Below are 25,444 nucleotides of genomic sequence, written 5' to 3' on the forward strand. Positions count from 1 at the left end.
GGGTCCAAAACCAAATAGTGAGAGATAAACTAAGGCACTCAACTTATATGTAGTTTTTGCAATTTATTGTAGTCATCAAATAAACATTTTGGCCCAAATACACGGCCTTCTTCAGTAACAATAACTTCAGGGACAAAGGAGCGTTTTCAGGGACAAAGGAGCTGACGAGCGGTGGATGCCGCATCACTGCCAGACACGGCGGCACATCTCCTAGGGCTTCCCACTTATATTGGACACACCAGCGTGGAAATTTTACCTTGCAACAAGCTTTTACTGCTATTGTGCGCTGATACTCCATTACGTTCATGAAAACGCTCCTTTGTCCCTGAAGTTATTGTTACTGACGAAAGCCGTGTATTTGGGCCGAAACGTTTATTTGATGACTACAATAAATTGCAAAAACTACATATAAGTTGAGTGCCTATTGTGGATCCTGTGTTATCTACTGTACACTCACCGGCCACTTTATTAGGTACACCTGTCCAACTTCTTGTTAACACTTAATTTCTAATCAGCCAATCACATGGCGGCAACTCAGTGCATTTAGGCATGTAGACATGGTCAAGACAATCTCCTGCAGTTCAAACCGAGCATCAGTATGGGGAAGAAAGGTGATTTGAGTGCCTTTGAACGTGGCATGGTTGTTGGTGCCAGAAGGGCTGGTCTGAGTATTTCAGAAACTGCTGATCTACTGGGATTTTCACGCACAACCATCTCTAGGGTTTACAGAGAATGGTCCGAAAAAGAAAAAAAATCCAGTGAGCGGCAGTTCTGTGGGCGGAAATGCCTTGTTGATGCCAGAGGTCAGAGGAGAATGGGCAGACTGGTTCGAGCTGATAGAAAGGCAACAGTGACTCAAATCGACACCCGTTACAACCAAGGCAGGCCTAAGAGCATCTCTGAACGCACAGTGCGTCGAACTTTGAGGCAGATGGGCTACAGCAACAGAAGACCACACCGGGTACCACTCCTTTCAGCTAAGAACAGGAAACTGAGGCTACAATTTGTACAAGCTCATCGAAATTGGACAGTAGAAGATTGGAAAAACGTTGCTTGTTCTGATGAGTCTCGATTTCTGCTGCGACATTCGGATGGTAGGGTCAGAATTTGGCGTAAACAACATGAAAGCATGGATCCATCCTGCCTTGTATGGAGCATCTTTGGGATGTGCAGCCGACAAATCTGCGGCAACTGTGTGATGCCATCATGTCAATATGGACCAAAATCTCTGAGGAATGCTTCCAGCACCTTGTTGAATCTATGCCACGAAGAATTGAGGCAGTTCTGAAGGCAAAAGGGGGTCCAACCCGTTACTAGCATGGTGTACCTAATAAAGTGGCCGGTGAGTGTATATAGAGGTGTTATCAGTCATTGTACAGGAGGAGGAGGTGAGCTGTGACATCACCTATTGTGAAGGGTGGATCCTGTGTTAGCTACTGTATATAGAGGTGCTATCAGTCATTGTACAGGAGGAGGAGGTGAGCTGTGACATCACCTATTGTGAATGGTGGATCTTGGGTTATCTACTGTATATAGAGGTGTTATCAGTCATTGTACAGGAGGAGGAGAAGGAGATGAGCTGTGATATCACCTATTGTGAAGGGTGGATCCTGTGTTAGCTCCTGTATATAGAGGTGTTATCAGTCATTGTACAGGAGGAGGAGGTGAGCTGTGACATCATCTATTGTGAATGATGGATCCTGTGTTATCTACTGTATATAGAGGTGCTATCAGTCATTGTACAGGAGGAGGAGGTGAGCTGTGACATCACCTATTGTGAATGGTGAATCCTGTGTTATCTCCTGTATATAGAGGTGTTATCAGTCATTGTACAGGAGGAGGAAGGTGAGCTGTGACAACTATTGTGAATGATAGATCCTGTGTTATCTATTGTATATAGAGGTGCTATCAGTCATTGTACAGGAGGAGGAGGTGAGCTGTGACATCACCTATTGTGAATGGTGGATCCTGTGTTATCTCCTGTATATAAAGGTGTTATCAGTCATTGTACAGGAGGAGGAGGAGGTGAGCTGTGACATGACCTATCTTGAATGATGGATCCTGTGTTATCTCCTGTATATAGAGGTGTTATCAGTCATTGTACAGGAGGAGGAAGGTGAGCTGTGACAACTATTGTGAATGATAGATCCTGTGTTATCTATTGTATATAGAGGTGCTATCAGTCATTGTACAGGAGGAGGAGGTGAGCTGTGACATCACCTATTGTGAATGGTGGATCCTGTGTTATCTCCTGTATATAAAGGTGTTATCAGTCATTGTACAGGAGGAGGAGGTGAGCTGTGACATGACCTATTATGAATGATGGATCCTGTGTTATCTACTGTATATATAGAGGTGCTATCAGTCATTGTACAGGAGGAGGAGGTGAGCTGTGACATCACCTATTGTGAATGGTGGATCCTGTGTTATTTTCTGTATATAGAGGTGTTATCAGTCATTGTACAGGAGGAGGAGGTGAGTCGCGACATCACCTATTGTGAATGGTGAATCCTGTGTTATCTCCTGTATATAGAGGTGTTATCAGTCATTGTACAGGAGGAGGAGGTGAGCTGTGACAACACCTATTGTGAATGGTGAATCGTGTGTTATCTCCTGTATATAGAGGTGTTATCAGTCATTGTACAGGAGGAGGAGGAGGTGAGCTGTGACATGACCTATCTTGAATAATGGATCCTGTGTTATCTACTGTATATAGAGGTGTTATCAGTCATTGTACAGGAGGAGGAGGTGAGCTGTGACATGACCTATTATGAATGGTGGATCCTGTGTTATCTACTTTTTATAGAGGTGTTATCAGTCATTGTACATGAGAAGGAGGTGAGCTGTGACATCACCTATTGTGAATGGTGGATCTTGGGTTATCCACTGTAAATAGAGGTGTTATCAATCATTGTACAGGAGGAGGAGGTGAGCTGTGACGTCATCTATTGTGAATGATGGATCCTGTGTTATCTACTGTATATAGAGGTGTTATCAGTCATTGTACAGGAGGAGGAGGTGAGCTGTGACATCACCTATTGTGAGAGGTGGATCCTGTGTTATCCACTGTAAATAGAGGTGTTATCAATCATTGTACAGGAGGAGGAGGTGAGCTGTGACATCATCTATTGTGAATGATGGATCCTGTGTTATCTACTGTATATAGAGGTGTTATCAGTCATTGTACAGGAGGAGGAGGTGAGCTGTGACATCACCTATTGTGAGAGGTGGATCCTGTGTTATCTACTGTATATAGAGGTGTTATCATTCATTGTACAGGAGGAGGAGGTGAGCTGTGACATCATCTATTGTGAATGTTGGATCCTGTGTTATCTACTGTATATAGAGGTGTTATCAGTCATTGTACATGAGGAGGAGGTGAGCTGTGACATCACCTATTGTGAATGGTGGATCCTGTGTTATCTACTGTATATAGAGGTGTTATCAATCATTGTACAGGAGGAGGAGGTGAGCTGTGACATCATCTATTGTGAATGGTGGATCCTGTGTTATCTACTGTATATAGAGGTGTTATCAGTCATTGTACAGGAGGAGAAGGTGAGCTGTGATATCACCTATTGTGAATGGTGGATCCTGTGTTATCTACTGTATGTAGAGGTGTTATCAATCATTGTACAGGAGGAGGTGAGCTGTGACATCACCTATTGTGAATGGTGGATCCTGTGTTATCTCCTGTATATAGAGGTGTTATCAGTGTCATGTCGGACGCTGTTCATACCAGGGCGTTCGACAGACAGCGGTAATTCTGCTTTTGTCCACTGTGTGCTCAGTGGCGTCGGCTAGATTTTATCTAGCTGGTCCGGGGTTAATTTAGCTGGTGCTCGGATTGGAAGCTGGGCCACGCCTACTGCCTTTAAATAGTTCTTCTGAACATTGGGCGTCGCCGATTATAGCTTCTGTCTTGTGCTTGGTTATCTCGGTCTGGAGTGGTGAGCTAGGAGTTGGAGTATCGTTGCTGGTGGTGTATTTCCCTTTGTTTTATTTTCTCCTTCCTATATTTGTATTTATTTTGCCCTGTGCACTTATAGTGTATTCCTGAGTGACTGCGGCGTGTTGCATATTTTTCCGTTATCCTTGTCTTTGCTAACTGTGGGTATTGGTGTGTGGTCTCTTCACTGGGTGGTGGGTTGTGGTTTCAGCCTAGGGTTGAAACAGGAGACTGGTTTCAGCCTAGGGTTGAAACAGGAGACAGGGTGAGGATGGAGGCCCAGACATGCACACCATCAGTGTAAACTCTGGGAAAGGGTCAGTCAGGGTTTCCCTAGTCTGAGGGAAATCGCAGGGGCCCGGGTCATTAGCTCTTGCATACCTAGGTCTCCCGTGACATTATAATCGGCCAACATTATTTGAATTCCATGGATCCCATGAATTCCATAACCCGCCAGTTGGAGGCGCTGTCCCTACAGGTCACTGAGTTGAGGGGGTCAGTGCAGCAACAGGGACTAGCAGTATCTAATGTGCAAGCCGGAGTGACAGGTAGAGTTGCTGAGCCTAAGTTTCCTTTGCCTGAAAAGTTTACTGGGGAACGCAGTAAATTTGTTACTTTTCGTGAAGCTTGCAAACTGTATTTTCGTATGCGTCCGATCTCCTCAAGTAATGAGGCTCAGCGTGTGGGCCTGGTGTTGTCATTATTAAACGGGGACCCCCAAGCATGGGCATTTTCTTTGCCATCTGATTCTGCTGCATTTAACTCTGTGGAGAGTTTTTTTTCTGTTCTTGGACACATTTACGATGATCCTGACAGAATGGCTCCAGCAGAATCTAAGATACGCACTATTCGCCAGGGGGAGCGTGTTGCAGAGGATTACTGTTCTGAATTTTGCCGCTGGGCGGTCGACACTCAGTGGAATGATCCCGCGCTGCGGTGTCAGTTTATTCATGGGGTTTCTGGAAGGGTTAAAAAAGCCCTCCTGATGTACGAGACTCCTGCTTCACTAGATTCCGCTATGAGTCTTGTTGTCCGCATTGATCGCCATTTGCGTCAGGGGGAGCATGAGATGCCGCCTGTGGGAGAAGGTTTAGGTTCACATGAGGTTGCTGCAGGTGAGCCCACGGAACCTATGCAATTCGCAGGGGTGTCACATGTTAAGCATCGAGCCCCTGTGCTCAGGAAGCAGGGAACCTGTTTTTACTGCGGTAAAACTGGTCATTTTGTTAATATTTGTCCTCTGCTGTCAAAGAGAAACGCAACGGCGGAAAACTTCTAAGCTCAGAGGGTGTGGAGGAGTCCAATCTGAGCTTATGTATATCCTCCATGGTGGTTTCTCAATGCATGCTCCCTGCCAAAGTTATTGTCGCTGGCAGAGCACTGCCAATCACGGTTTTTGTGGATAGTGGTTCTGCCACAAATCTCATTGATGAGGAGTTTGCGCGCACAGCAGGTTTTAGGATCGAAAAACTGCCTCATCCTATCCGCGTGGTCACCATCAATGCTGCTCCTCTCCCACAGGGGGAGATTACTGAGTTTGTGGCTGAGGTGAAACTCCACATTGGGGTTCTTCATTTCGAGCAGGTTACATGTATGGTGCTCAAGAGTCTTCCAGCTCAATTGGTTCTGGGTTTTCCATGGTTGTCTATGCACAACCCGGTTATTGACTGGAAAACTCAGGACATAATTCAGTGGAGCGAATTCTGCCAGGAGAATTGCTTGGCCACATGTGTTTCTGCTGTGACTTCAAGTGTTCCTGAGTCACTTCTGGATTTTGTGGATGTGTTCTCTGAGAAGGGTTGTTCAGAGTTGCCACCACATCGCCCCTATGACTGTACTATCAGGTTTAAACCAGGGGCCAAATTCCCTAAAGCAAGGATGTTTAACATCTTTGGTCCGGAGAGACAAGCGCTAAAGGATTACATTGCTGAAAGTTTGAGCAAAGGGCACATCAGGCCTTCATCCTCGCCAGTGGCAGCAGGGTTCTTCTTCGTTAAGAAGAAAGATGGCGGACTACGCCCGTGTCTGGATTTCAGGGAGTTAAACCAGATTACAGTTCGTGATCCATACCCTATGCCATTGATACCGGATTTGTTCAACCAGGTGGCAGGTGCTAAGTGGTTTACCAAGCTTGACCTCAGGGGGGCGTACAACCTCATAAGAGTCAAGGTGATGAGTGGAAGACGGCTTTTAATACCCCTGAGGGTCATTTTGAAAATTTGGTGATGCCATTTGGGTTGACAAACGCACCTGCAGTGTTTCAACATTTCATAAATTATGTGTTCTCGCATGTTTTGGGGAAATTCGTTATTGTGTACCTAGATGACATTCTCATATATTCTTGCGACCGTGATACTCATTTAGATCATGTCAGGCAGGTGTTACAGCTTCTCAGAGAGAATAAGCTATATGCAAAACTTGAGAAATGTGTTTTTTCGGTTCAGGAGTTGCCTTTCTTGGGTTATATTGTGTCTGCTTCTGGTTTCAAAATGGACGCCGCTAAGGTGCAAGCGGTGTTGCATTGGGAACGGCCTGATAACCTAAAAGCTCTTCAGCGGTTCCTTGGGTTTTCTAACTACTATAGGAAGTTTATCAAAGATTTTTCTATCATTGCTAAACCGCTAACTGACATGACTAAAAAGGGTACCAATTTCTCAGTTTGGCCTGAGGCTGCTGTGCGCGCATTTGAATTTTTTAAAAACAGTTTTGTTTCGGCCCCCGTTCTTGTGCAGCCAGACGTATCGAAACCTTTTGTTGTGGAAGTCGATGCGTCGGAGGTTGGTGTGGGGGCGGTGCTGTCACAAGGCTCATCCTTGAGCGGTTTGCGACCATGCGCATATTTTTCCAAGAAACTGTCGCCCGCCGAACGTAACTACGATATCGGCAACAGGGAGTTGTTGGCAATCAAATTGGCCTTTGAGGAATGGCGACACTTCTTGGAGGGGTCGGTTCATCAGGTTACTGTTATTACCGACCATAAGAATTTGCTTTATTTGGAGTCTGCCAAGCGTCTGTCTCCCAGGCAGGCTCGCTGGGCATTGTTTTTCACGCGGTTCAACTTTGTTGTCACTTACAGACCTGGGTCTAAAAACACTAAGGCGGATGCTCTGTCCAGGTGTTTTCCGGGGGGAGAACCTCGGGAAGATCCAGTACCCATCCTCCAAAAGGGTGTTGTGGTTTCGGCTCTCACTACCGAGGTTGAGGCTGAGATTGCCGAGGCCCAGGAGGAGGTACCATCTGAGCTTCCCATCAACAAAACGTTTGTACCGCTTCATCTCCGCTTAAAGGTTTTGGCGGAGCATCATGATGCTGTCATGGCTGGCCACCCAGGGGTTAGGGGTACCTTGGAGTTGGTGTCACGTCGGTTTTGGTGGCCCAAGATCTGACAGGACGCGGTCTCATACGTGTCAGCTTGCACCACGTGCGCTAGGGCTAAGACGCCCCGCTCCCGTCCTGTTGGCACACTACTTCCTCTCGAGGTACCTAGTAAGCCATGGACGGAAATCTCCATGGATTTTATCACTGACTTGCCCTCCTCAGCTGGGAACACGGTCATCTTGGTGATTGTTGATCGGTTCTCAAAAATGTCACACTTTGTGTCTTTGCCTTCGTTGCCTAACGCTAAGACTCTGGCTCAGGTATTTGTGCAGGAGGTGGTCAGACTTCATGGGCTTCCGTCTGACATCGTTTCTGATAGGGGGTCTCAGTTTGTGGCAAAATTTTGGAAAGCAGTTTGCTCACGGCTGGGGATCAAGTTGTCTCATTCTTCGGCGTTTCATCCTCAGTCAAATGGTCAGACCGAGCGTATGAACCAAAATTTGGAACAGTACTTACGCTGCTTTGTTTCTGATAACCAGGAGGAGTGGTCGACGTTCCTTCCTTTGGCTGAGTTTGCCATCAATAATCACCGCCAGGAGTCGTCTGGGGAGTCTCCGTTTTTTTGTGTTTACGGGATACATCCTCAATTTTGTACTTTGAGTCAGGGGGGCTCTTCCGGCGTCCCGGAGGAAGACCAGTTAGGAGCACAATTATCATCAGTCTGGAGGATAGTTAAACAGCGCCTGTTGAGTGTGGGTGCTAGGTACAAACGTGTGGCTGACAGTAGGCATGTGCCAGGTCCGGACCTGAGTGTGGATGACTGGGTGTAGTTATCCACAAAAAACAAGACTCAAAATACCATCCCTTAAATTGGGTCCAAGGTTTATTGGTCCATTTAGGGTCGCCACCGTCATTAACCCAGTAGCGTACCGGTTGGAGCTTCCTACGGTGTATAAGATACACAACGTGTTCCACAGATCGTTGCTAAAAAAGGTGGTGGGTCTTGTGGACGCGACACCAATGCCTTTTCCAGTCTTGGTGGATGGTAATTTGGAATTCGAAGTCTCCAAGGTGGTTGACTCTCGTGTAGTGCGCCGCACTTTACAGTACTTGGTACACTGGCGTGGTTATGGGCCTGAGGAAAGGTCCTGGGTACCAGCCTTGGACGTTCATGCGGATCGGCTGGTCAGTATGTTTCACCGCCGTCATCCGGACAAGCCGTGTCCTATAAGCCGTGAGGGCCCTGGGGTCCCTCGTAGAAGGCGGGGTACTGTCATGTCAGACGCTGTTCATACCAGGGCGTTCGACAGACAGCGGTAATTCCGCTTTTGTCCACTATGTGCTCAGTGGCGTCGGCTAGATTTTATCTAGCTGGTCCGGGGTTAATTTAGCTGGTGCTCGGATTGGAAGCTGGGCCCTTCCCACTGCCTTTAAATAGTTCTTCTGAACATTGGGCGTCGCCGATTATAGCTTCTGTCTTGTGCTTGGTTATCTCGGTCTGGAGTAGTGAGCTAGGAGTTGGAGTATCGTTGCTGGTGGTGTATTTCCCTTTGTCTTATCTTCTCCTTCCTATATTTGTATTTATTTTGCCCTGTGCACTTATAGTGTATTCCTGAGTGACTGCGGCGTGTTGCATATTTTTCCGTTATCCTTGTCTGTGCTAACTGTGGGTATTGGTGTGTGGTCTCTTCACTGGGTGGTGAGTGGTGGTTTCAGCCTAGGGTTGAAACAGGAGACAGGGTGAGGATGGAGGCCCAGACATGCACACCATCAGTGTAAACTCTGGGAGAGGGTCAGTCAGGGTTTCCCTAGTCTGAGGGAAATCGCAGGGACCCGGGTCATTAGCTCTTGCATACCTAGGTCTGCCGTGACAATCAGTCATTGTACAGGAGGAGGAGGTGAGCTGTGACATCATCTATTGTGAATGGTGGATCCTGTGTTATCTACTGTGTATAGAGGTGTTATCAGTCATTGTACAGGAGGAGGAGGTGAGCTGTGATATCACCTATTTTGAATGGTGGATCCTGTGTTATCTACTGTGTATAGAGAGTTGTTATCAGTCATTGTACAAGAGGAGGAGGTGAGCTGTGATATCACCTATTGTGAATGGTGGATCCTGTGTTATCTACTGTGTATAGAGGTGTTATCAGTCATTGTACAGGAGGAGGAGGTGACCTGTGGGTGGATTCTGTGTTATCTACTGTTTATAGGAAGACAGAATTTTGGTTTTATTTTGATTACAATACACAGTAGTTTTCACTCTTTGGCCATGTGCACACGTTCAGGATTTTTCAAGTTTTTTTCACGTTTTTTCGCTATAAAAACGTGATAAAAACGTGAAAAAAACGCTAACAAATGCCTCCTATGATTTACAGGGTATTCTGCATTTTTTGTGCAAATGTTGCATTTTTTTTCCGCGAAAAAATCGCATCGCGGAAAAAAAAGCAACATGTTCATTAAATTTGCGGAATTGCGGGGATTCCGCACACCTAGGAGTGCATTGATCTGCTTACTTCCCGCACGGGGCTGTGCACACCATGCGGGAAGTAAGCAGATTATGTGCGGTTGGTACCCAGGGTGGAGGAGAGGAGACTCTCCTCCACAGACTGGGCACCATATAATTGTTAAAAAAAAAAAAGAATTAAAATAAAAAAATAGTGATATACTCACCTTCGATGGCCCTGGAGGCATGCTGCCGCTTCCGTTCCTTTAGATGGTCTGTGTGAAGGACCTGCGATGACGTCGCGGCTTGTGATTGGTCGCGTGACCGCTCATGTGACCGCTCACGCGACCAATCACAAGCCGCGACGTCATCGAAGGTCCTGCACACACACAGCATCTATAGGAACGGACGCCGCTGAGGAGATCAGCTGTCTGCAGGTGAGTATAACCTTTTTTTTAATTTTTTTTATTATTTTTAAACATTCTATCTTTTACTATTGATGCTGCATAGGCAGCATCTATAGTAAAAAGTTGGTCACACTTGTCAAACACTATGTTTGACAAGTGTGACCAACCTGTCAATCAGTTTTCCAAGCGATGCTACAGATCGCTTGGAAAACTTTAGCATTCTGCAAGCTAATTACGCTTGCAAAATGCAAAAAACCGCAAAAAAAACGCGAAAAAAAATATGCGGATTTCTTGCAGAAAATTTCCGGTTTTCTTCATTAAATTTCTGCAAGAAATCCTGACGTGTGCACATACCCTTTCTGTAAGATTCTGCCACCTTCTCTCCTTTTCCTGGGGGATAGATATGGGAAGACTTGTTTCATGGACCGTTCATGGGCCCTTCTCCTTTCTGGGCTCTTGATGAGTATTTTGCAATAGTCTTTCTGTCCAGCTGCTGTATTTACTCCCCAGTCCCCTGTTATGTAACTGAGGGGTTTCTACTCTTTTGTATTTCCCATAGCTGTAGACTAGGTGGAGTGCGGCTCAGGCTGACATTCTGTACTTACTGCTGTTACTTGGAGCAGCAAACACTGTGAAATTCTCCATTTTAATCCTGTCGGTTGGTGCTCAGATAAGACAATACCACCTTCTCCTCTGGGACCGTCTCCATGAAATCTGCCCCGCTTTGATTAACAGCCAAAACATGTGCTCGCCACGGCTATTTATTTTAGCAAAATTACCAGTGAAGAATGAATTTGCGCAGTTCAGAGCCGGCGTCCGCAGAGCACTCTGTAATCTCACACTAATTACTCTCCGTGTATATTTACTATCGCTCGCAGGGAAACTTATGACACAATGGATCTGAGTAAATCCTGTTATCTGTGAAGACTAAACAGCGCCTCCATCAGGAAGAGACTGACAGCGGCTGTGCTTGTACTCGATAAATGATCTGATGATAGCAGACCGGATCCTAGCACTCAATATATGTTCTAGGACTAAAGAAGGACGTCCCAAAGTCATGTCCCCTATCACAGCATGTAGGGGGCATAGACATAGGTGGAGGTGGGGTCCTCATTTTCATCCCTTTTCCGTTGGCCAACAAGTCTATCAGATTCTTCATGGATTACGTGACCATTTACCAGTCATACTGGCAGCTTTACTCAGTAATAACTGCTGGTCACCACCAGTTTAGGCTGCCGGACCCCCATCCATTATCTCTCTGGGGGGAGCTAATGATTTGCTATTGAAAGGTTTATATGAGAAAATATGGCTGCTTTCCTCATGTCCATGGGGTGTGATCAATACTGCCCCTTTATAGAGACCCTTAAGCAAAAAATGTCTGATAGATGCGAGTCCCATTGATTGCCCAGTCTGGCCATCATCTGCCCACCAGTGATCGGTGAGGTGGCGGCACATGCACCGCCTGTGTCTGCTCATTGGAAACTCGCATAAGAATGAATCAAGAAAGCCGCCATGTTTCCTGCTGGACCATTAGTGCCTGTATACTTTCATGTATATATTATATTCACCGGTCATCATAGGTTTCTTTCTTTTGCAGCGTGTTCCTAAACTATTGCTACGCACGTGGAGGGATGAGGCACACGTCATACACCTGTATATGTGGCAGGTATGTACCCATGTCATGTAAGGGGGTGCACGGTCGGGTGAAGGGTGGGTTACTGGGCTGTTTACCATTTATATCGCAATATGTAGATGCTGGGTTTTATCCTGTCACACACCAGATTGCACAATTACTTTTCATTTTATTTTTTACTTTTTATTTTTGCTTTGGACCCATTATAAAATGAATAGTTTTATTTTTCTATGATAAAAAAACGACCTCTGAAGACTGGTTTGGTTACAAATGTGAAGAAAAAAAAATACTTCTGGCCATGTAGCAGGTACGACATTGACATTTTCCGGCGGTATTAGCCGGCCGTGCCGGTCGGTAATGTCTGTTCACTATCTGGCAGTGCCTGGACAATGCTCAATAAATCAGCCGTGCTGCTGGTTGGGGAGAGATTAATTTGTGAACGTCGAGTCTCGGGGCAGTGAACACTATGTGAGCGCACGTGGGACCCTCACCCTCAGGAGCACACATTGGACCCTCACCTACAGGAGCGCACAGAGGACCCCCACCCACAGGAGTGCACGGACCCTCACCCACAGGAGCGCACGGAGGACCCTCACCCACAGGAGCGCACGGAGGACCCTCACCCACAGGAGCGCACGGGGGACCCTCACTTACAGGAGTGCACAGAGAACCCTCACCCACAGGAGCGCACAGAGGACCCTCACCCACAGGAGCGCACGGAGGACCCCCACCCACAAGAGCGCACGGACTCTCACCCACAGGAGCGCACAGGGAACCCTCACCTACAGGAGCGCACAGAGGACCCTCACCCACAGGAGCGCACAGAGGACCCTCACCCACAGGAGCTCACAGAGAACCCTCAGCCACAGGAGCACACGGAGGACCCCCACCTACATGAGCGCACGGAGGACCCCCACCCACAGGAGCACACGGAGGACCCTCACCCACAGGAGCGCACGGAGGACCCCCACCCACTGAAGCGCACGGAGGACCCCCACCCACAGGAGCGCACGCGGATATGCACATGGCTGGCGGGCAGGAGCTGTGTACATTGACTGCGAGATTGACGTGGCTGACATTTCCAGGGATAAACAAATTAGACTTTATTCAAAGAGGTGAAAGTACAAAGACAATCTGATTTATTGCAGACATCACTCATTTTTACCTATGATTAAAAACAAGCTTTTCTCAGCGCTGCAGCAGTGAATCTGGAATTATTAGGGGGTTTCACTGTGTTGAGTGGGGAGACCTCAATAACTATGTGTTTGTCTTCTTTGCAGTATTTTACTTGTACTTTTTTTTCCCTTCAACTCTTAAAGAGATTGGTCACCAGCTTTACAATACAGATTGAATACATTATTAAATGGGTGAGGGGTGTACTCAGTCACTGTAAAAATCCGTGTTGCAACATCTGTGTAACACTTTATGATACTTTAAAGGGTTTTTTCCACTTTTAGCTTTTTATCATCCATAGGCTAGCATAGGGTTAAAACAATAAAGCGAGATGGTACTGTCCATTGCCCACCCCTGCGGTGGACCTCCACCACAGCTCTGGGCTCTGCTTACAGGCTGTAGCAGTTATTTAACACGGGTACTGTGCATGTCACCGCTGCAGCCTGTCAGCATAGACCAGAGCCGTGATGGAAAACCACAGTTGGGGCAGGGAAAGGCAAGTACCATCTGAGTTTATTGTTTTAACCCTCTGCTAGCCTTAGGATGATAACGAGTTAAAACCGGAAAACCTCTTTAACTCAATGTCAACCAACCTAGTCTGATTAGCAGCTGGTCAGTGTCCCTCTTCTCTGTCTGCCTAGCTTTATTGAGAGCTCCTCAGTGTCCCTCCTCCCTGCTGCTTAATTTCTACCTGACTAGCCTATTAGGCTCCTCAGTGTCCCTGTTCCCTGCAGCTTAATCTCTGCCTGCCTAGCCTGATTAATAGCTCCTCAGTATCCCTTCTTCCTGCTACTGCTTAATATCTGCCTGCCTAGCCTGATTGACAGCTCCCCATTGTCCCTCCTCCCTGCCACCTAATATCTGTCTGTCTAGCTTCATTGACAGCTCCTCAGTGTCTCTCCTCCCTGCTGCTTAATTTCTACCCGACTAGCCTATTAGGCTCCTCAGTGTCCCTGTTCCCTGCAGCTTAATCTCTGCCTGCCTAGCCTGATTGATAGCTCCTCAGTATCCCTTCTTCCTGCTACTGCTTAATATCTGCCTGCCTAGCCTGATTGACAGCTCCCCATTGTCCCTCCTCCCTGCCACCTAATATCTGTCTGTCTAGCTTTATTGACAACATCTCAGTGTCTCTCCTCCCTGCTACTTAATTTCTGTCTGCCTAGCCTGTATGACATTTCCTAGGTATCCCTCCTCCCTGCTGCCTGACTAGCCTGATAGACAGCTTCTCAGTGCCCCTTTTTTGTGGCTGCTTAAAGGGAATCTGTCACCTACTTTTTCATATAAGCTACGGCCACCGCCATCAGGGGCTTATCTACAACAGCATTCTGTAATGCTGTAGATAAGCCCCCGATGTAACCTGAAAGATAAGAAAAACGAGATTATACTCACCCAGGGGCGGTCCGTTGCGGTCCGGTCCGATGGGCGTCGCGGTTCGGGTCCAGCACTTCCCATCTTCATGCGATGACGTCCTCTTCTTGTCTTCCTGCCGCGGCTCCTGTGCAGGCGTACTTTATCAGACCTGTTGAGGGCAGAGCAAAGTACTGCAGTGCACAGGTGCCGGGAAAGGTCAGAGAGGCCCAGCGCCTGCGCACTGCAGTATTTTGCTCTGCCCTCAACAGGTCCAATAAAGTACACCTGCGTAGGAGCCGCGACAGGAATCAAGTAAGAGGACGTCATCGTATGAAGATGGGAGGCGCCGGACCCGGACCGTGACGCCCATCGGACCGGACCACAGCAGGGACCGCCCCTGGGTGAGTATAATATAACTTGTTTTTCTTATCTTTTAGGTTACATTGGGGGCTTATCTACAGCATTACAGAATGCTATAGATAAGCCCCTGATGCCGGTGGCCGCAGCTCATATACGAAAAAGTAGGTGACAGATGCCCTTTAATATCTGTCTGCCTATCCTAACAGCTGGTCAGTGTCCCTTTTATCTGCTACTGCTTAACATCTGCTTCCTAGCCTGATTGACAGATCCTCAGTGTCCCTCCTTTTTGCTTCTGCAGAGATGTTGTACTGCTCAGTACAAGCTGCATGATCTGTTCAGCACTGGAATTTTTTTTTTGTACTGAGATATCACTGCTACATGAGACAAGTGCTGAGCTAAGTAATATTTTACATTGTATATACAGTATTTATACACTAAGGAGAATATATTAAGCTGCTGAACCGCGGCGGCGGTGTCCTCATCCTCCCATTATTAGAATATAGTAATTGTGTCTCTGACCCCTCACCCGAGCTTCTGCCTCCTGTGCGCTGCTCTGTGGTGCGTATACACATTGTAATACCCCGCTATAATTACAGGTGTAAATATATATACAGGAACGGGGAGCGATGCCCTGCGGTGCTGACCGGTAATGTTCAGCATCTATCCGAGGCTCCCAGCCCTCCGCTGTAAAGTGCTGACAGCTCCTTTATCTTGTCTCTTTAAAGGTTATAGACGTGGACTTGTAACAGCTGTAACAAACTTGATCTTTTTTTCATTTATTTTTATTTTTTTTTGCACTCCATAGATTAAAAACAAAGAGAAGGGATTAATTCCTGGCGAGTGGAGAGCAGTAAAGCCATATTCATACCCGTCTAATATCTATAGGTGGCTATGCCACTCGCAGGGACGGGTTATCTTTGCACATGTAAACACCTGGACCACGCCTGGATACCCTAAAACACACTTATCTACAGCAGCCAGGGAGTTAATACTAATGCTCACTGCTTCCTAGCACTCGAATGTTTAATGCTGCAAAATTACAGGTTGGGTAAATTTTGTGGCTTTTTTCGCAAGTGTTAAATATTGTGTAAACTGTGACTATTCTATTGATTCTTTTTTATATATATCCTTTAGAATATGATACTTTGTGCATTGACTTGTTGACCTTTGTGGATCCTTCCATACTTTGTAAGGAAACTGCCCCCAGTGGTCAGAGATAGAAGAACAGTATACTTTTTTTTTTTTGCTGATCCTTGTAGTTCCTGCTTTTCTCTTCCTTGTGTTTTCTCCTTACAGTGGTGATAACTCCTCAGTCCTTCATTATGGACACGCTGGAGCCCCTAATGATAAGACCCTCGAGGATGGTGACATGTGGTGAGTAGTGATTATGTTAGTATTTGTATATTATTACTATTATGTCCGTTGTTTTATAGCTTTTGTTATAGAGAAAAATTAAAATCCATAAGATTTCTATAGAGAGGGACATATCACCCTCACATTGAGCATATGTAATTAAATATAGCTGGGGAATAGAGAAAGAACTAACATGTCAACCTCCATTGAAGTAGGACTGCACAATAAACATATGGGATTAATTATATCTGGGGAAGAGAAAAATTATAACTTGGGAAGTGGGAGAAAGCGGACACTTAAACCTCCATTGACGTAGGGACCTCCTGCAGTGACAGGGTGATTGCAGCAGGATCTGTTCTGAGAGCCAGACACTAAGACTGGGATCCATCTACGCAGAGGCGGCAAAGTACATGTCCCAGAGCTGGGCTTCCTCTGATCAAAGCATTGTCCTGAGACACAACCAATATGAGCTCACCAAGGGAAGGTATGTGGGCGTAGCATTGATCTAATAAAAATCATATTTTGGGTCTCTGTGATTGGTCATTCTTTTCTCTGTGAGACTGGTCCATTTTCCCAATCAGAGTGCTTCCCTCTATAAAGATAAGAGCCATTCCTCCAACACCAGGTTTAGTCATTCGCTTTTGTTATTCCTTTTTACACTATGTAATTATATATACCGTATTGTTTTGTTCCCATTTTGTATCATTTTGTATATTTATTATAAACATTGATTACCTTTCTAGATTAATTACATAAAATGTAATAGTTCTGTTCCTTTTACTCTGTATACCGCATACCTGAAGCCATGTGCTTCATATAACGGGTGTCCAACCGGCCTGTATAAATGACTGGCGATGGCAGGCAGTGGTTCTTTGGTTATTGTGGAGCTGGCAGTGACCGTACTGGTGTATATATTCCATGTGTTAGAATCGGAGGTGTATATACCAGAATCTCACTGTGAGTTCCCCAATAACCGGCCTAGTAATGGAGCAGCCGGGGCGTCAGCCATCACTCGTCAGTCAGTAGAGTAATTGTCCTGACGATTGGAGGCAGCAGAGTGGTGTTCCTCTGACAAACTGGTGGCAGCATTGGATTTGCGCAACCCCCCTTCCGGCTGCTTTCTGCAACAAATTGGTGCCAGCGGTGGGATTTGGGTGACTCCCCAAGGTGTTATTCCTGACGCTCTTTTCACACGTTCAGTATTTTCCAGCAGTATTTGTAAGGCAACACCAGGAGTGGAACAATCAGAGGAAAAATATTACAGAAACACGTCACTACTTGTGGATTTATCACCCATTCCTGGTTTTGTCTCACAAATAGTGATGTAAAATGCTGAACGTGTGAACCTGACGTTATACTTTCTTGGGCAGCACAGAAATCTATTCCATCAGTCTCCATCTTTAGAAGAGCTGGCACAGTCACAGGGAGCCTGATGTCCGGGCCAGTAGCTCCTACATTGCTCTTCTAAGGCTACGTTCACATTTGCGTTGTGCGCCGCAGCGTCGGCGCCGCAGCGCACAACGCAAACAAAAACGCGGCAAAACGCATGCTAAAACGCTGCGTTTTGCGCCGCATGCGTCGTTTTTGGCCGCAAGTTGGACGCAAAAAAAATGCAACTTGATGCGTTTCTTGCGTCCAACGCTTGCGGCCATGCGGCGCTAAACGCAGCACAACGCATGTCCATGCGCCCCCATGTTAAATATAGGGGCGCATGACGCATGCGGCGCCGCTGCGGCGCTGACCGCAAATGTGAACGTAGCCTAAGTCATCCTCGTCTCAAAAAATGGTACAAAAGTGCAATGTCAGACACCACAGTGTAACCTGACTCTTCTGCTGCAGCAAATCCTCATTAAATTGTGCGGTTTTAATCTATTTTCACAGCTTTGTTGATTTAAAAGGGACAAATGCAGAAAGAATGGATTTTATGTTTTTTTGTTTTTAATACAAACAAAAGAGAAACACACCGTCGGTCAAACAAACAAAAGCATTCATTTTGCAGCTTATGTAAATGCTGTTTTTGCCTCTCCATCCACTGAAATAAAAAAAATGCTTCATGTGAACAAGCCCTAAAGTGGTGCAGATAAAAACAGCTGCTCTGCACTAAGTGATGGCCGCTAATGAACAGCTCGTTGCTGCGAACTTGCTGGGTGACAACTGCCGACGTGCTCATCGCTGCAGCTCCTACCGAGGTTGTCAGCCATTCATGCAGTGATAAATCCGCTGCTGATGTTGCTGCAATTCGGAGCAGATTTGGGAGCAAGGCAAGAAACCACTCAGGAGCTTGTCTTTACTAGTTTCCAGTTTAGTCTTTCCTTTTCTGGGCTTTCTGCTGGTATCGCACAATCTCCGCACTGTCTGCAGTCATTCAGTCCTGTAATTAGAGGAGTAAAGTTTCGTCTGTTCTTCTGAGCTTTGCTGGTCAGTAAGTAGATACCTCCGCAGGTGTCTGTAAGAGCGAGAAGAGTGGAGATGTGATCAGTGAGGAAACGGAGAGTAGTTAAGTGTCCGACCGTGAATACTCCGTCCCGCCATTGTCTGTGCTGTCTATAGGCAGCTGTCAGCACCTAATTACAGAGCAGCCTTATTACGCTCAGATTTCGGCGCGCTCCTTTGTTTGTGCTGCTGTATGAAGCCGCCTTGTTAGCAATCCTCAGTCATTTTCCACAGTAATTGAGAGCCCTCTACTGCAAGATCTCAGCAAGTGTCCTCTGCCCCGAAACGTTCCCCGTCTCCACATTGTGCCCCCGCCGTTATGAATGGAGAGACTGGCACGCAATCCTACAACCGTCTGACTGTAATTATCGCCTTCAGACATGTCATCACAGGAGCGGGATTTGTTTTACAAATATTTAGATGGATTTTCTAGGAATTCTCTTTACACTGGGTGAACAAACCATTTTGAGAATCATCGAGGTCCTACAGAAGAAACACACCTGGCAGATCTAAATATGCAGGAACACTATGGAGAAAAGTTAAAATAGTAAAAAAAAAAAAGTCGTGACATAAAGTTCAGCAACTTTCTAACACTTTTTGAACTTTTAACATATCAGTATCTCTGCGTGCTGTCAGTAAAAAGGAAGATGAAATCCTGTAAAAGCCCAACACTTCTCACTGCTGTATCCAAGCTATACACTCCCATGTTAGGTATATCTGGGGGGCTTACTACCTACCTGCAGTAAAGCATGGTTTTGCTGCCCTCACTCCCCACGACAAAGGAAAAACTTCTTTTTGTGCACAGGCCAGTCTAATTTGTCCTGAAACTGCCCTGCTTCTCATGCTCTGTAACTTGCATCCACTCTGATGGACGTCACAGGTTCATTTTATTTCAGCATTCTGCCAGCACTATAGGCACTGAAACGTCTCTTTACTTCCCTACCAGCAGGCATTCTTCCTGCCATTGTCCAGTGGCTTTGCGACTCCAAATTGTACAGTGACCGTGTTTTTGGTAACTATTTAGATTTTCCTTTTAATTTCCACTCCATGAGTTGTGCTAATGTGTGTAAGTCACATAACTGCTTTAAATATTGCCCAATTTTTTCCAATTGTAATATTTTACAATTTCCAGTACTTGTAATAAATGACTGCAATGCTTTTTTTCTAGTAACTTTATATACGTATAGACATCAGATGCAGCAGCCAGCTCGCTCTACAGTACATTGCATTGTACCTGTGGTGCTTTCATCCCTGGAACGAACATGTCTGTGCAGCCGCACGCCCCAGGACTCTGCTGTATTAATATAGACACATTTCAGTGACAGAATATCTTCTCTTCTATTTTTCTCTGCTGAATGACTCCATCATTCCCATAGGGCCAGCTGCTTATCCTCCTAATGGATCCCTCCTTATGTCAATCACGTCCCTGTGATGTCCATCAGATGGTTATGATGAGGAATTTTAATATTTAAAATATGCATAATTCCTTATAGAACAGGGACTGGAAGTGAGACAAAACCTCAGAGGTAGAAACGGATAAGATAAAGGGAATCTGTCAGTAGGATCAACCCTCCTAAGCCGTCTATATGTTCATGCAGATCAGAGAAAGCTGAATAAAATGATTCCTTGATATCTGCGATCTGATGACTTGTTCTAGAGAAATCCACATTTTTCTTAATATGAATGAGCTGTTAATACCGGTATTATAGTAGTTATATTCTTGTATGTAGGAGCGGTATTATAGTAGTTATATTCTTGTACATAGGAGCAGTATTATAGTAGTTATATTCCTGTACATAGGAGCAGTATTATAGTAGTTATATTCTTGTACATAGGGGGCAGTATTATAGTAGTTATATTCTTGTACATAGGAGCAGTATTATAGTAGTTATATTCTTGTACATAGGAGCAGTATTATAGTAGTTATATTCTTGTACATGGGGGCAGTATTATAGTAGTTATATTCTTGTACATAGGGACAGTATTATAGTAGTTATATTCTTGTACATAGGGGCAGTATTATAGTAGTTATATTCTTGTACATAGGAGCAGTATTATAGTAGCTATATTCTTGTACATGGGGGCAGTATTATAGTAGTTATATTCTTGTACATAGGGAGCAGTATTATAGTAGTTATATTCTTGTACATAGGGGCAGTATTATAGTAGTTATATTCTTGTATGTAGGAGCGGTATTATAGTAGTTATATTCTTGTACATAGGGAGCAGTATTATAGTAGTTATATTCTTGTACATAGGGGCAGTATTATAGTAGTTATATTCTTGTATGTAGGAGCGGTATTATAGTAGTTATATTCTTGTACATAGGGGCAGTATTATAGTAGTTATATTCTTGTACATAGGAGCAGTATTATAGTAGTTATATTCCTGTACATAGGAGCAGTATTATAGTAGTTATATTCTTGTACACAATACCGGTATTATAGTAGTTATATTCTTGTATATAGGAGCAGTATTAAAGTGGTTATAACACAGGTCAACAAAAAAAAATTTTTTTTTCTGGTGTCCAAAATATTTTAATGAATTTGGGGTATTTTTGGGGTGCTGATTCTGAATATGCTATCAGTTTTGCCAGATTGGCTCAAGTTTTTGAGATTTTTGGTATCTTATTTATAGCACTTGTTGGTAAATGCGACGCATCATCTCATTAATTTCTTTGGATTAGTACTTGAACTGAGCAGTTCTCAATATAGTTTTGTGTTAATTAGTGTTCTAAAAGTTTGTTCATAGCTTGATTTTTGCACTAACTTTATGTTGTTGTCTGTTTTCCAGTGAAAAGCATGAACTCATCAAGAAGAAGTTGTCTTAACGATCCAGACTCATTCTGTTACATTTGTGGTGAATACACACTGCCAAAACATAGAAGAAACATAACAGACTTCGTAAAAAAAGTGTATTTTGCCTATTTTGGGGTTATGCTTGGGGACCAAGACAAGTTTTGGGCACCACACATAGTGTGCAAAGCATGTATCGAATTATTACGAAAATGGAGCAAAGGACAAAGAAAAAGCTTCAAATTTGGTGTTCCAATGGTGTGGAGAGAGCCAAAAAATCATTATGATGACTGTTATTTCTGTGCAGTGCAAGTGCAAGGATTCAATAAGCATAAGAAACGAAAATGGGAGTAACATGGAATCTGCAAGAAGGCCTGTCCCTCATTGTGAAGATGTGCCTGTACCTGTGTTTACCATAAATAACAGTCATCATGATGATTTTTTGGCTCTCTCCACACCATTGGAACACCAAATTTGAAGCTTTTTCTTTGTCCTTTGCTCCATTTTCGTAATAATTCGATACATGCTTTGCACACTATGTGTGGTGCCCAAAACTTGTCTTGGTCCCCAAGCATAACCCCAAAATAGGCAAAATACACTTTTTTTACGAAGTCTGTTATGTTTCTTCTATGTTTTGGCAGTGTGTATTCACCACAAATGTAACAGAATGAGTCTGGATCGTTAAGACAACTTCTTCTTGATGAGTTCATGCTTTTCACTGGAAAACAGACAACAACATAAAGTTAGTGCAAAAATCAAGCTATGAACAAACTTTTAGAACACTAATTAACACAAAACTATATTGAGAACTGCTCAGTTCAAGTACTAATCCAAAGAAATTAATGAGATGATGAGTCGCATTTACCAACAAGTGCTATAGATAAGATACCAAAAATCTCAAAAACTTGAGCCAATCTGGCAAAACTGATGACATATTCAGAATCAGCACCCCAAAAATACCCTAAATTCGATGAAATATCTTTGGCACCAAAAATGCTGTTGACCAGTGTAATTATTCCGTGGCTCTTTCCGTTACTCCCTTTGTCAGATATTTGTCAATTACCTTGTTTTCTTGGAGCTTGTATGCATTTCTGTACATCAGTCAGGCAAGGAACGCAATAAGCACAAACGTTTTTGGGTCAGAACTAGGAGATAATATTTCTCTTTCCCCAACAAACCGTTTATTCTTTAGAAGCGGAGGCTGCTGTCATGCTGTGGATGAGGCCAGTACTTTGTCCCATGTAAGGCTACTTTCACACATCAGTGTTTTGCTGTCAGGCAGGATCCGAAAATTTTTGAAAAAAAACGGATCCGTTGCAAATTGTGAAAAACTGATGCAACGGATCCGTTTTTTTTATTTTTTTATTTTTTATAAACCCGTGACAGAGTTTCCAGTTCCGACCGCCGGAAAGCTAATTTTAGACAGATCCGGCGCTAAAACAACTCTATTAGAAAAAAAACGGATCAAGTGGACAAAAAAAAACGGATCCGTTTTTTTTTCATAACTCGCCGTATTGTGCCTGACAGCAAAAACCTGATGTGTGAAAGTAGCCTAACCTCATACTAGCAGTGTCCAGTGTTGCTCTGCTCTGTCCATATTAATGAACCAATATTAGCCTTTATTTCCTGTCTTCAGCTTCTGCTGTGTCATGATTAACATCCAAGGTGACGCTTCTTTAATAACTCTTCTTGTCCCGCTGGTGTTGCTGATTTTTGTGGCAGCTGCTGATCAGCTGTGATTTCTTATTACAGTTTACATTATTCAAGTAGAACATTATCCTTCTCCTTTTGTCGGAAATCTACAAAATAAAACTCTTATTTTATGAATAATGAAAGCTTGCTCTTGTGACGCATAAATCTGTTTTCACTAGAAGCCACGATGGGAATGTTTCCAATTCGGACCCCCATCTCCCCTGACCCTGCTCAGTCGCCATGAGCTCACAATATAAATACTGGTTGTGACGATGTAACCAGAGCTAAACCGGCTTGGAGGGAGCTGGTTTTATTTTCTGCCGCTGCCTTCTCCAGTGTGTTTGTAGCGCTGGGTCACAGACTTTTTATTGCTTTTGACAAATGTGCCTGGAAAAGGCCCTGGTTCCCAGTCTGCCAAGCTATTTTTGGCAGGGAGCTCAGCCGCAGCTTCTAATGAGATTATTTAGATGTTGTATTTAAATGTGAGTAGTGGAATGTGAGCTGCGGTCTCCGGGACCCAGACCTTTATCTCTGTTCAGTTTCAGTTTTGCATTTATTGGGGGGGGGGGGGGGTTTGTCACCTGCGTCTAATGAAAATCCGTCTTACTTGGCAACGATTGCTGATATGTAGTATAATTGTATCTAAGGTATGCCTAGGGAGATGCAATGGCGATGATGTTTTGAGTTGTCAGTAAAATATTGTAAATATATGTTTTATTTAAAATATACCTTTTTTGTTGTTTTTTAAGGGTACTAAATGGCAAAGTCAATTATAGCTAATGAACAACAGAGCTCAACAGAGCAGCAAGGTGGCTCAATGGTTAGCACTCTGTCTTTGCACCGCTGGGGTCTTGGGTGCAAATCCCACCAAAGACAACATCTGCAAGGAATTTGTATGTTCACCCCGTGTTTGCTTGAGTATCCTACTACTACTATAATACAGCCCCCTATATACAAGAATATAACTACTATAATACAGCCCCCCTATATACAAGAATATAACTACTATAATACTGCTCCTATGTACAAGAATATAACTACTATAATGCTGCCCCTATGTACAAGAATATAACTACTATAATACTGCTCCTATCTACAAGAATATAACTACTATAATACTGTTCCTATGTACAAGACTATAACTACTATAATACTGCTCCTATCTACAAGAATATAACTACTATAATACTGCCCCTATGTACAGGGATATAACTACTATAATACTGCCCCTATGTACAAGAATATAACTACTATAATACTGCTCCTATGTACAAGAATATAACTACTATAATACTGCTCCTATGTACAAGACTATAACTACTATAATACTGCTCCTATGTACAAGAATATAACTACTATAATACTTCCCCTATGTATATGAATATAACTACTATAATACTGCCCCTATGTACAAGAATATAACTACTATAATACTGCTCCTATGTACAAGAATATAACTACTATAATACTGCTCCTATGTACAAGAATATAACTACTATAATACTGCCCCTATGTACAAGAATATAACTACTATAATACTGCTCCTATGTACAAGAATATAACTACTATAATACTGCTCCTATGTACAAGAATATAACTACTATAATACTGCCCCTATGTACAAGAATATAACTACTATAATGCTGCCCCTGTGTACAAGAATATAACTACTATAATACTGCCCCTACGTATAAGACTATAACTACTATAATACTGCCCCCTATGTACAAGAATATAGCTATTATAATATTGCATCTATGTACAAGAATATAACTACTATAATACTGCTCCTATGTACAAGAATATAACTAATATAATACTGTCCCCTATGTTCAAGAATATAGCTATTATAATATTGCTCCTATGTACAATGATAGAACTATTATAATACTGTTCCTATGTACAAGATTATAACTACTATAATACTGCCCCCTATGTACAAGAATATAACTACTATAATACTGATTCCTATGTTCAAGAATATAACTACTATAATACTGCCCCTATGTACAAGAATATAACTACTATAATACTGCCTCTATGTACAAGAATGTAACTACTATAATACTGATCCCTATGTACAAGAATATAACTACTATAATACTGCCCCTATGTACAAGAATATAACTACTATAATACTGCCCCTATGTACAAGAATATAACTACTATAATACTGCTCCTATGTGGAAGAATATAACTACTATAATACTGCCCCTACGTATGAGAATATAACTACTATAATACTGCCCCCTATGTACAAGAATATAGCTATTATAATATTGCATCTATGTACAAGAATATAACTACTATAATACTGCTCCTATGTACAAGAATATAACTACTATAATACTGCTCCTATGTACAAGGATATAACTAATATAATACTGTCCCCTATGTTCAAGAATATAGCTACGGTATTATAATATTACTCCTATGTACAATGATAGTACTATTATAATACTGTTCCTATGTACAAGAATATAACTACTATAATACTGCCCCCTATGTACAAGAATATAACTACAATAATACTGCTCC

General features: G+C 43.7%; 1 protein-coding gene across 2 annotated transcripts in view; it reads left to right on the forward strand.

Moving 5' to 3' along the window:
• PEPD (peptidase D) overlaps window positions 1-25,444 on the forward strand; it is a 225,868-nt gene that overhangs the window by 158,274 nt on the left and 42,150 nt on the right. For both annotated transcript variants that reach the window (XM_077288630.1, XM_077288631.1), the window contains exons 10-11: window positions 11,715-11,783; window positions 15,930-16,007. In XM_077288630.1, the coding sequence (XP_077144745.1) occupies window positions 11,715-11,783; window positions 15,930-16,007 (147 nt within the window). The remainder of the gene's footprint in view (window positions 1-11,714; window positions 11,784-15,929; window positions 16,008-25,444) is intronic.

The sequence above is a fragment of the Ranitomeya variabilis genome, chromosome 2 (assembly GCF_051348905.1).
Source record: "Ranitomeya variabilis isolate aRanVar5 chromosome 2, aRanVar5.hap1, whole genome shotgun sequence".
NCBI lineage: Eukaryota > Metazoa > Chordata > Amphibia > Anura > Dendrobatidae > Ranitomeya > Ranitomeya variabilis.